This window comes from Anarrhichthys ocellatus, unplaced genomic scaffold (assembly GCF_004355925.1).
Source record: "Anarrhichthys ocellatus isolate YVR2014 unplaced genomic scaffold, GSC_Weel_1.0 scaffold1308, whole genome shotgun sequence".
NCBI lineage: Eukaryota > Metazoa > Chordata > Actinopteri > Perciformes > Anarhichadidae > Anarrhichthys > Anarrhichthys ocellatus.
In genome coordinates, this window is record NW_022281282.1 from 1 (window position 1) to 11,916 (window position 11,916).

The 11,916-nt window shown below is 44.0% G+C and overlaps 2 protein-coding genes across 2 annotated transcripts; both read right to left on the reverse strand.

The window, feature by feature from the left end:
* Positions 1-1,370: 1,370 nt before the first annotated feature.
* Positions 1,371-5,386, reverse strand: LOC116377487 (zinc finger protein 594-like). Its single transcript, XM_031839128.1, has 2 exons — positions 3,347-5,386; positions 1,371-2,161 (listed from the first exon to the last, which is right to left on the reverse strand). The coding sequence occupies exons 1-2, from the start codon at positions 3,537-3,539 to the stop codon at positions 1,587-1,589; spliced, it is 768 nt and encodes a 255-aa protein (XP_031694988.1). The 5' UTR covers positions 3,540-5,386; the 3' UTR covers positions 1,371-1,586.
* Positions 5,387-5,408: 22 nt separating this feature from the next.
* LOC116377486 (zinc finger protein 184-like) lies at positions 5,409-8,513 on the reverse strand. Its single transcript, XM_031839127.1, has 2 exons — positions 6,193-8,513; positions 5,409-6,060 (listed from the first exon to the last, which is right to left on the reverse strand). The coding sequence occupies exons 1-2, from the start codon at positions 8,509-8,511 to the stop codon at positions 5,422-5,424; spliced, it is 2,958 nt and encodes a 985-aa protein (XP_031694987.1). The 5' UTR covers positions 8,512-8,513; the 3' UTR covers positions 5,409-5,421.
* Between the last annotated feature and the right edge of the window lie 3,403 nt (positions 8,514-11,916).

The window sequence follows — 11,916 nt, forward strand, 5'->3', positions numbered from 1 at the left end:
GAAGAGTAGAGCTGGGTCGCCTTCATCACCTCTGAGTTACAGCATCGAAGGTGGACGATGACGATGAAGTAATTAATTCAGTTTGTATACACTGGATTATTCCCAGCTTTATTACAATAATATTTTTCAATATTACATTACAGTCATTTAGCAGTCGCTTTTATCCAAAGCGACTTACAATTCAGATTCTATCACACTGTAGGCACAGCTACAGGAGAAATTTTGGGGTTAAGTGTCTTGCTCAAGGACACATCAACATGCGACAAGCAGGAGCCGGGGTTCGAACCGCCGACCCTCTGATTGAAGGACGGCCTTGCTCTCCACAGTCGCCCGATAATCAATATCTAGTGTATATATCCAAGAGGAAACTCTCTGCCATAAAAGCACACCCTGGATGTGTAAGGTTGGGCTCTGTCTTCAGCTGGAGAGGAACTGCTACAGGGACTACCCCTGCTGCTAAAAATTGCCTAGACATGGACAAATATAACAGCCTGTAGCATGGACACTGAAAGCTCTACATATTCTCAAAACTGTTTGACAATATGTAAAATAGGTTGAATTTCATTTATTTCATTAATTGTTTATAAAGAGAAACTGATGAAAATTCAAATCCGTTTATTTACTTTTTTGTTATTACACACTTGTTTTAAGCATTTATAACATATAATAATGACAACATACTTGCCTGGTTTTGAAAGTTACATTTCTCCTGAAAAAAGGAGCAAAATAATTTTCAAAAAGGACATTGTCTAACACATTTATTGAAGAAAAAAGACAAAAAAGACCAGGCGGACCTTCATAACACTGTGTGCATAGGGTTTTAAGAGTTAAAGTTGTTTCGGAGACTCTCCACATGTCCAACTATAAACATTGTTGTTTCCCTTACAGTGAGATCAGGACAAAAGACCCTCAAAACAAATATCAGAGCAGTCTGGTGGAATCACAAACAGTCTTGAGTGGTCGCAATCACCTCTAGCTGTGTATATCATATGGTGGTAAAATGTCCTCACCAGGCCGCCCTAATCCCATCTGTCATCAGTCTTGTCAAATGTCTATCTGGATCTAAGTTCCTGCCTGGCTCTGGTCCTCCATTGTCCCCTCCATCAGCAGCAACCAGATGGTTTCTCTCCCGTATGAGTTCTCATGTGTACCTTTAGGTTTCCACTTTTGATAAAAGTTTTCCCACAGTGAGCAGATGAATGGTTTCTCTCCTGTGTGGATTCTCGTGTGTGTCTGTAAATTTCCTCTCTGTGCAAAAGATTTCTTGCAAACGGAGCAGCTGTAGGGTTTCTCTCCGGTGTGTGTTATGTGTCTCTTCAGTTATGCTTTTTGCAAAAAGCTTTGACCACAAACTGAGCACTTGAAAGGTCTCTCGTGTGTGGATTCTCATGTGTGTGTAAATTCCCTCTCTGTGCAAAAGACTTCTTACAGACTGAGCAACTGAATGGTTTCTCCCCTGTGTGACGTGCCATGTGGAAAGTCAGCTCTCGCTTTTGTATAAATCCTTTACCACAAACTAAGCAACTAAACGGTTTCACCCCAGTGTGACGGGCCATGTGGTCTGCCAGATGTACTTTTTGTATAAATCAAAGTGAGCAGCTGAATGGTCTCTCTCCTATGTGAATTATCATGCGTCTCTTTAGACATCTTCCTTTGCCAAATCTCTTCCCACACTCAGAGCAGCGAAATGGTTTCTCTCCAGCACTACATCTGGAACCACCGACAGAAAATTCATTATTCAGAGAGTTTAAACCTGACTGAGGTTCTCTGGTCTCCTTCCAGTCATCAGTTTCTTGTTTGTTACATTGTGAGGCTTTGTCACTGCTGGATAATTGGAAATGTCTATCTGGATCTGAGTTCCTGTCTGGTTCTGGTCCTCCACAGTCCTCTCCATCACCTTCTGTTTCCATCTGTTCAGTTTGTCTTTGATGAAGTGAGGACTGAGCTTCCTCTTCATCATCTTCACTCTTCACAGGAGTGAATGTGAACTTGATATCAGCCTCCTCCAGACCTTGAAGCTGCTCTCCCTCCTGACTGGTCCAGAGTTCCTCCTGTTCCTCTTTAATGTGTGGGGGCTCTGGGTCCTCCTGGTCCAGACTGGAGCTCCACTCCTGCTGCTCAGGGGGAACCTCTTCTTTAACCACCAACAGCTGCTGGACGTCTGCAGGACAGAATGAAGTACAGACATGTTACCGATCACCTGTCAGACTAAACTTCAACAGAAAATAATAAAAGAGTGAAAACAATCAGATGTAGTTCAAAAATAGAGAAGAAATTCAGCAAAAGAACCATTAATGATGGAATGTTTTCTCAATGAGTTCATCTGATTAACAACCGAAATGTAAACAACAGGCTGAGAGGGAGGAAAAGAAATCATTCAGCTGTTACTTTCACTTACTTACCAATTAGTCGTTCTCTCTTCCAAAGAAATCCAGCAACGTAACTATTCATGAAATGAAATCACACACTTTCGGATCCTCCTTAGCCCGGGGATATGCAGACACATTACCGGTTTATAAGAGAGGCATTGAACAATGCAGCGGGACGAGGGACAGAAGTACCAGAAGCTCCGTGGGGAGAGAGAGACATCATGTAGAGACGCCACAGTTTCAGATCTAACTCCACGAGTTAAGGGCTGAGAGTTAGTAATATGATGGATCTCAACCACATATCGGAGCACAAGGGTCCGGGGCAATTACAGAAGCAATGAAAATGAGGCACATAGCATCTGACGACATTTATGACAATACGAGATTGTGAACCGCTTACAGAAGTGGACAAGAAGCCTACAAGAAAGCTTCATTTAACAGACGTTAAATCAGGAGTCTGATTAAATATCAGGAGTGATTGTGACGCGCCAAACCCGCTCTGCAGAACATGTGGCGACAGGAAGATCAGCTGCTGGAGGTTGTAAATGACGGTGGGCTTAAAAGTATGTTTGAGACAACAACTCTGCTGGTGTTTAGGATTAAAATCAAGGCTGAATATCCTGAGATCACCACTAAAGCACTGAAACCCTGCTTCCATTTCACACATCCTCTCTGTGAAGCGAGATGTTCTGCAGTGACGGAAACCAAAACTAAACGGAGTAGACTGGACATCAGGAACAGACTTAGGGTGTCTTTGTCTCCCTTTACCCCCAGATGGGACCGTCTCGTTGCAGAGAAACAAGCTCAGGGCTCCACTGATTCAGCGTTATTGTGAGTTGTATTATTTATGCATTTTATATTTGTTTTCATGCCGATCGTATCATTTTATTTCGTCGTGTTTTTCCCCCACACCTTGAAGGCCGGTCCGTGAAAATATTGTCATTAAATCAACCAAAGAAGAAGTAAAGAGAACCAACCTGCTCTGTGTGACCGAAGCTGAGGCATGAAAACAGCGTCCAGTAGTCTCCGTTGTCGCTCGTTCTCCTCTTTTGAACGAGAGAGTTCCTCCTCGTACTCTGCTATCGTTCTTTCAAACACACCAAATATCTCTTCAGCAGCCGCAGTTAGTCGCTGGTTGACTAAACATCTCAGCATTTGGACTTTAGACATTTCCACACAACCACACAAACTGCGTCACAAACACCGTTTACTCTCATTAAACTCTGACTAGCGCTGTGTGGATCACTTCCGTCCCCGTCGGTCTGTTTCCAGCTAGCATGCTAAGCTAACTTCAATAGCTTTGTAGGCTACCGGGAGATGAGTCAGAGGAAACACGTTGAGAGAAAAGTCCATTCAGAAGGTTTATCCGGACACACAGAGACCAAGATGGAGCTCACACACACTCAGTGAACACAACACAGAGACTCTGCTAACAGACGTGTTTCTGATAGACGCCATCTTGGTCACAAACTGTGAAGTTAGCCTCAGTTTCCGGGGCACATCCGCTGCTGACTTTCAAAATAAAAGTGTTACTGAAATGACAGACTTCCTCATAAAAACACAGACAGGAAGTTAAATGATTGAATATACTTACATTCATTGAGCATTAATGTCAACACAAGATCCAAATAAGTTGCTGCTTCTGGAGCTTTCAACCACAAACTGGGCCTCTTCACGGAATCTTTTGCTTGGATGTCATTAAATTACCTGTTAAGATGTAATTCATGTTGTAGTCAACTCTGGTGTGATTTATTTTCTAGGAGTACAGAAAAAAAGATGCATTGTTCTTAAGTTACAGCAATATTATATTAACTTCTTCAAATATAAGTTACGCTTGAATACACTTCTTTTAGAGAACTATAACCTCTTAAACATGTCGGCCTGTGTTAAAAAAAAGAGTGATACAGAGTGTAGAGTTTTTGACAAAACATGGACTTTAAAGTATTTCTCTGCTGAGGTCAAAGGTAAAGCTGCGTGCTTAGTTTGTGGAGAACAGATCGGATTACAATTTGAATCGTCATCACGAGACAAAACACTCGGAGGAATACTAAAACGTGACGGATGCAGAGCGGCACGGACATCTGAGGCTTTATAAGCTGCTAAAGCAACATGCTCAGAAGATGTTGCTTCTCTTTGGATCGACCTCCACATGTGAACAAATGAAGTTTAACTAATCCAGATCAGATCCTCTCTCACTGACCATCAGCTTCACATCTCACCTCACACGTTCAGCCGGACTTCAGTTCATCGCTCACTGAACTGAAGAACAGGAAATGAGGTCATTGGACTACAAACAATAGTAATAACAGAACTAATTATCAGAAACATGATCCCTGTTAGTGTTGTACTATTACATATGTATCTTTGTTTGGATCATCCTTCCTGCTGCAGCTCATTTGAACTCCTTTATACTCTGTTTGTGTAGTTAGGAAGTGTTTGAAACATCATGTTTACAGTTTACCTCTGAGATGTAGTGGAAGTACAAAGTTGAATAAAATGGAAAATTGAATTTGTATTTAAGTACTTTTATTATTCCACCACTGATCATACATTCATACATTCACTCTCACAGCTCATCAGAACCAACAATGTGCTTCAGTCTAATGGTCCCCCCCCCGATCCAACTGATCCAGTGTGACGATGGTTAGAAACAAGAGATCCACAGGAAGTTCACCAGGAGGTCAAAGGTTAAGTTTATTGTCATCTGTGGATTGAATGAGCTCCACCGCGTCAACACAAATGTTACAGCGATGAATGAACGACAACATTTAGGAATTCTTTCATCACTTTTCAAAAATTTAAATTTCTATACAAATAGTAAACGTGATCGTTTGGGTTTAAACAGGAACTCAACCAGCAGCATCGGAAACTGACTGAAAAGTTTCGTTTGGGTTTTTTTATGCAAAAATGCGAAATATTGCTGCTTTATAAGATAATTTACAGCAAACGGAATGTTTTAGGTTTTTTTGGGACGACGAGACATTATGAATATTCAGATTCGTCTTTTATGTATAAAAAAATAAAATTCAAAAAAACTGGACAAACGGCCGAGTCACATCGCTTCTCTCCAGATTTCCCGCGTCGACTCTCCGGCACACTGGTGGTACTTCAGCTCCGTGTACCAAGCGAAGCCTTCGCCGCAGACGCTGCAGCTGTACTGTTTCTCCACCGTGTGGACGGCCATGTGCGACTGCATGCTGGCCTTGTGAGCGTATTTCTTACCGCAAACCAGGCACGGGAATGGTTTCTCTCTGGTGTGCGTTCTCATGTGGATCTCCAGATGGGACTTGTAGAGACATTTCAGACCACAGACGGAGCAGAAGAAGGCCTTCTCCCCCGTGTGGTACTTCATGTGGTTCTTCAGATTGTAATCGTGGTGGAATCTCTTTCCGCACTCGGTGCAGCTGTACGGTTTTGTGACGGTGAACCTCGTTTCGCTTTCGGGAACTTCGTTACTGTTTAGACCGGACCTCCTGTCGTCTTTCCAAAAATTGCTGTCGGGTTCAAGACACTCTTCTTTGTTGACGGAATGACATCCCATAATACTGTCAGAGATTTCATTATTCTTCAGAGAGTTTAATCCCGACTGAGGTTCTCTGGTCTCCTTCCAAAAATCACTATCGACACTATCATCAGTATCTGGTTCTGGATGTCTATCTGGATCTGAGTTCCTGTCTGGTTCTGGTCCTCTACAGTCCTCTCCATCAGCTTCTGTTTCCATCTGTTCAGTTTGTCTTTGATGAAGTGAGGACTGAGCTTCCTCTTCATCGTCTTCACTCTTCACAGGAGTGAATATGAACTTGATATCAGCCTCCTCCAGACCTTGAAGCTGTTCTCCCTCCTGACTGGTCCAGGGTTCCTCCTGTTCCTCTTTAATGTGTGGGGGCTCTGGGTCCGTGTGCCGGCTCAGTCTTCCTCCTTCTGTGGACTGTTCCCCTCCTGTAGGACTTCTTCTTCTGTGGTGGTTGGTAAATGTTTCATCGCTCTGAGAGACATCATCATGTTTCACAGAGTTTAAACCAGACAGACGTCCACAGCTCTCGTCCCAAAAATCACTGTCGGCACTGTCTTCAGTCTCAGGTTCAGAAGAGTCTCCAGTATCTGGTTCTGGATGTCTATGTGGATCTGAGTTCCTGTCTGGTTCTGGTCCTCCACAGTCCTCTCCATCACCTTCTGGAGGCTCCGCCTCTCTGTTCTTCTCAGTCCGACTCTGATGAAGCTGTGAGGACCGATGACCAACACACTGATGATATTTCAGCTGATAATGCCAACCGAATCTTTGCTCACAATATCTGCAGCTGTAGACTTTCTCCCTCGAGTGGACTTCCAGATGTTTCTCCAGATGTCGCCTCCAAGCAAATTCTTTCCCACAAACGGTGCAACTGAACTGCGTTTGCCTCGCGTGGATCCTCATGTGCTGAACCAAAGACTCGCTGTCACTGCATCCTGTGTTGCACACTGAGCAGCGGAACGGTTTTTCCCCCGAGTGACATGTCATGTGAGAACTTAAGCTCTCACGCTCGGCAAACGTTCTACCGCAAACTGAGCAGCCGAACGGTTTCAGTCCTGTGTGGAGTCTCACGGGAACCTGCAGCTGGTGCTTCAGGTTCAACCCTCCACCGCTCTGAGAGCCGCCGACAGACGTGTCGTCGTCGTCTTGGAGCCGCGAGGACTCGCCGACACACTCGTGACCGACGAGTTGGGACTCCAGAGCGAATCTCTCCTGACAAATGATGCAGCCAAGCGGTTTCTCTCCCGTGTGGACGGACGTGTGTCTTGACAGGTGTCCCGCCGTTGCAAATCCTTTTCCGCAAAATAAGCAGCTGAGCGGTTTCTCTCCTGTGGGGGGGTTGTTGTGTGTCAGCAGAGTGAGACTGTCTTCAGATCTTTCGTGACACTCAGACGAGCTGAAAGGTTTCATGTCAGTGTTACATCCTGGATCTCTGACAGAGACCTCCTCACTGTTCAGATGCTTCGGACCTGATTGAGGTCGATCACCTTCAACTCCGTTATCAGTCTTGAGTTCAGTTTCAGCCTCGTCTTCAGAGCAGCTGAAAGGTTTCTTGCTGCTATTAAATCCATCATTTGCAGAGACCTTTTTATTTCTCTGGTATGTGAACCCTGACTGATGTTTCCTGGTCTCTTTCCAAAACTCAACGTCAACACTGTCATCAGGTTCAGAGGACGGTTCATTCTTGACATCAGTTCCTGGTTCTAAATGTCCAACTGGATCTGAACTGGCTGGTTCTGATCCTTCAAAGTCCTCTTCATTAAAGCCACTTCCTCTGAACTGTGAGAACTCACCGAGACACTTGTGTTTTTTGATCTGAAAATGCCAGAAGAATCTCCTCCCACAGACGGTGCAGCTGAATGGCTTCACCCCCGAGTGGACCGCCATGTGCTGCGACATGATTCCCCTCTGAGAAAACCGTTTACCGCAAACGGAGCAGCTGAACGGTTTCTCTCCGGTGTGGGTTCTCATGTGTATCTCCAGGTGGGAACTAAACTGACGTTTCTGACCACACACGGAGCAGGTGAACAGTGTCTTTCCTTTGTGCATCCTCATGTGGGTCACCAGAAGGTAGTTGTTGGGAAACGTCATGTCACATTCTGAGCAGCTCAGCGGTTTGTTGCGTTCGTCCCCTCGGGCCCCGAGGAGCCGCGAGTACTCTCCGACACACTTGTGGACTTTGAGCTGCGACGTGGCCCTGAATCTTTTGTTACAAACACTGCAGCTGAACGGTTTTGCTCCTGTGTGCGTCGCCATGTGAGACGTGACCGCTCCTTTGTGGCGAAAGCTTTTACCGCAGAGTGAGCAACTGAACGGTTTCTCCCCCGTGTGGATTCTCAGGTGGTAGTCCAGACCAGCTTTCTGAGTGAACTTTTTACCGCACACGGAGCAGCCGAAGGGTTTCACTCCTGTGTGAGTTCTCATGTGTATATTCAGATTTCCTCTCTGTTTAAATGTTTTGGCGCACACGGAGCAGCGAAACGGTTTTCTTTCAGGATCCGTATAGTCTTCTTCAGGCTCAGATTCAGATGAGTCTGAAGTCTCACTTTCCTGTTCTGGGTGTCTATCTGGATCTGAGTTCCTGCCTGGTTCTGGTCCTCCACAGTCCTCTCCATCACCTTCTGTTTCCATCTGTTCAGTTTGTCTTTGATGAAGCTGTGAGGACTGAGCTTCCTCTTCATCGTCTTCAGTCTTCACAGGAGTGAATGAGAACTTGATACCAGCCTCCTCCAGACCTTGAAGCTGCTCTCCCTCCTGACTGGTCCAGAGTTCCTCCTGGTCCTCTTTAATGTGTGGGGGCTCTGGGTCCTCCTGTTCCTCTTTAATGTGTGGGGCCTCTGGGTCCTCCTGGTCCAGACTGGAGCTCCACTCCTGCTGCTCAGGGGGAACCTCTTCTTTAACCACCAACAGCTGCTGGACGTCTGCAGGAAACAGAACATACATTCCTTCAGGTTAAAACTCTACTACAGACTGAAATAATACATTTATAAACAATCATCAGCCTTCAAACCTGAAACTGGACATCCTTGTCTCCAGCTGTGGCTCGGGGGGCTCTTTGAGACTATCTTAGTTCTGGAGTGAAACGTCCTCTCTCTGTCTCTTTCTTTCTGCCTCTTTGTCTCTCTCTCTGTCTCTGCCTCTCATTGTAGAACTCTGGTCGTCTCAAACACAATAAAACCCTCACCCTGGACATGAACTGTTTGTGCCCCTCCCATCTGGCAGGAGGCTGAGGTCCATCAGGACCAAGACCTCACGCCACAAAAACAGCTTCTTTCCATCCGCAGTCGGGCGGACTGCTCCCCGGGCGCCTGCGTGGGCAGCCCACTGCTCCCTATATATACAGGGATGGGTCAAATGCAGAGAATGATTTCCCCACTGTGGGACTAATAAAGGAATGTTTCTTATTATTTTTACACTACTGTTATCCGTTCGTTTGTGCACTTTATTTTATTTTTCATTTATTTTATATCTCTCTGTAAATTGTAATATGTTTCTACTTGCACTGATTGTTGTTGATTGTTAAATGTTTGCACCTCCCGTCACGCCAAATTCCTTGTATGTTCAACATACCATGGCAATAAACGGTTCTGATTCTGACAAGTAAGTTTATCACAACATGTGACCAACAAGCAGAACAGAACATCTGTTTGTGGAGCAGCCGTCGGGTAACGGTAGTGATGTCATCACTGCAGGTAACGTTAGTGATGACATCACTGCAGGTAACGGTAGTGATGACATCACTGCAGGTAACGGTAGTGATGACATCACTGCAGGTAACGGTAGTGATGACATCACTGCAGGTAACGGTAGTGATGTCATACAGAGTTTGATCACAAGAACAGGATCATAAATAAGATCATTGTTGAGCTGAGAATGTTGTAGTTTTAACATTTTAGAACTCAAGAAAGAATGTTTGTTTACATACAAGAAGAGGACAGGAGGACAGACGAAAGGAAGACAGAGGAAAGGAGGACAGAGGAGAGGAAAGGAGGACAGAGGAAAGGAGGACAGAAGGCAGAGGACAGAGGACAGGACACTGACACTATCCGACGTCTGTGTTCTTCATTCTTTCTAAACTTCCCTCATAAATGTGATTTATTTTATTAACATGTTACGTTTTGTTTCCAGTGAATATTAATAACTTCATAAAGACACTTTAAAACTGTTGCTGCTACATTGAAAATATAAATACATTCTGATCCTGTTCTGAATGTATTTACAGTGCCCTCCAGAATCATTGGCACCCTTAGAGAATTTGAGCAAAACAGGCTGTGAAAAAAATTCTTTGCCGTTTATCCTCTTGGTCTTTCACTCAAAATATTCCCAAAAATCTTACCTTTTCATTGAAGTAAAATTATTGAAAGAAAAAAAAATGTTGACATTAAACAAATATTTTTCTCCAAAACATGTTTGCCACAATTATTGGCACCCCTAGAACATCTCATGATTAAAATCTAACTGAAGTATAATTCCAGTCATATTTTACATTTTTAATTTCACCTGTTTGATTAGGAACTCTTAAGTTGTCAACCATGACTTCCTGTTTCACTGGGGTATAAATATGAGGTGACACAGGCCAAATTCCCTTAGTCATTCATCACTATGGGAAAGACCCGAGAACACAGTGACGATGTGCGACGAAAAGTTGTTGAGCTGCACAAATCAGGAAAAGGATATAAGAAAATCTCTAAACAGTTGAAAATACCCATTTCCACTATCAGGGCAATAATTAAGAAGTTTAAAGCGACGGGAGATGTTAAGAATCAGCCTGGAAGAGGACGTGTGTGTACATTGACCCCACGCACCGTGAGGAGGATGGTTCGACTGGCAAAAGAATCTCCAAGGATCACAGCTGGAGAACTGCAGAGGTTAGTTGAGTCTTGGGGTCAGAAAGTCTCCAAAACTACCATCAGACACCACCTACATCACCACAAGGTGCCAGAAAAAAGCCTCTGCTGTCAATCAACAACAAACTAAAGCGCCTACGTTACTGGGACTTTCAATGGGACCGGGTTATATGGTCAGATGAGACCAAAATAGAGGTTTTTGGCAACAAACATCAACGGTGGGTTTGGCGTAGACAGAAAGATAGCCATACAGAGAAGCACCTCATACCCACTGTGAAGTATGGTGGCGGATCTTTGATGTTGTGGGGCTGTTTCTCTTCCAAAGGCCCTGGACATCTTGTTAGGATACATGGTATCATGGACTGCATCAAATACCAGCAGATATTAAATGAAAACCTAACAGCCTCTGCCAGGAAGCTTAAAATGGGCCGTGGTTGGACCCTCCAGCAGGACAATGATCCGAAGCACACCTCAAAATCTACACAAAGATGGTTCACCGACCACAGAATAAAGGTTTTGCCATGGCCATCACAGTCCCCCGACCTAAACCCCATAGAAGATCTGTGGGATGAGCTGAAGAGGAGAGTCCACAAGCTCGACCTCGGGATCTGAAGGATCTGGAGAGATTCTGCATGGAGGAATGGTCTCAGATCCAGTGCTATGTGTTCACCAACCTCATCACGCATTATAGGAGAAGACTCACAGCTGTTATCTTGGCAAAGGGAGGCTGCACAAAATATTAAATGAAGGGTGCCAATAATTGTGGCACATATATTTTTGAGAAAACGATTTGTTTCAGGATAAGAATTTAATGTTTCTTTCAATTATGTTACTTCAGTTAAAGGTTAGATTTTTGTGAATATTTTGAATGAAAGATCATGAGGATAAACAACAAAGACATTTTTTCACAGCCTGTTTTGATCATTTTTACTAAAGGGTGCCAATAATTCTGGAGGGCACTGTATATCTTTAAATAATACAATAAGATAAGAGTAGTAGTATTGATCGGTTTACACATTGGTCTCAATATACATACATAGAATGTATGTAAACAAATAAACAAGAAAAAAATATAAAAACAAGGACATTAAAGACAAAGTAGAATAGAGAAACTAAGCATTAACATTTAACATTGTTTACGTGCTAAGCTATGCTAAATGCTAGCAGAGTTGTGGTGAGGAAGGCTGAG

Bases quoted from the DNA above. Each gene is read 5' to 3' on its own strand.
- LOC116377486 (XM_031839127.1), bottom strand. From the start codon at position 8,511: ATGGAAACAGAAGGTGATGGAGAGGACTGTGGAGGACCAGAACCAGGC. The intron at 6,061-6,192 runs GGTCTGGAGGAG...GGAGAGGACTGT, and splicing joins AGGAGGGAGAACAGCTTCAA to AGAGGACCAGAACCAGACAG.
- LOC116377487 (XM_031839128.1), bottom strand. From the start codon at position 3,539: ATGTCTAAAGTCCAAATGCTGAGATGTTTAGTCAACCAGCGACTAACT. The intron at 2,162-3,346 runs GTTGGTTCTCTT...TCTGTCCTGCAG, and splicing joins GCTTCGGTCACACAGAGCAG to ACGTCCAGCAGCTGTTGGTG.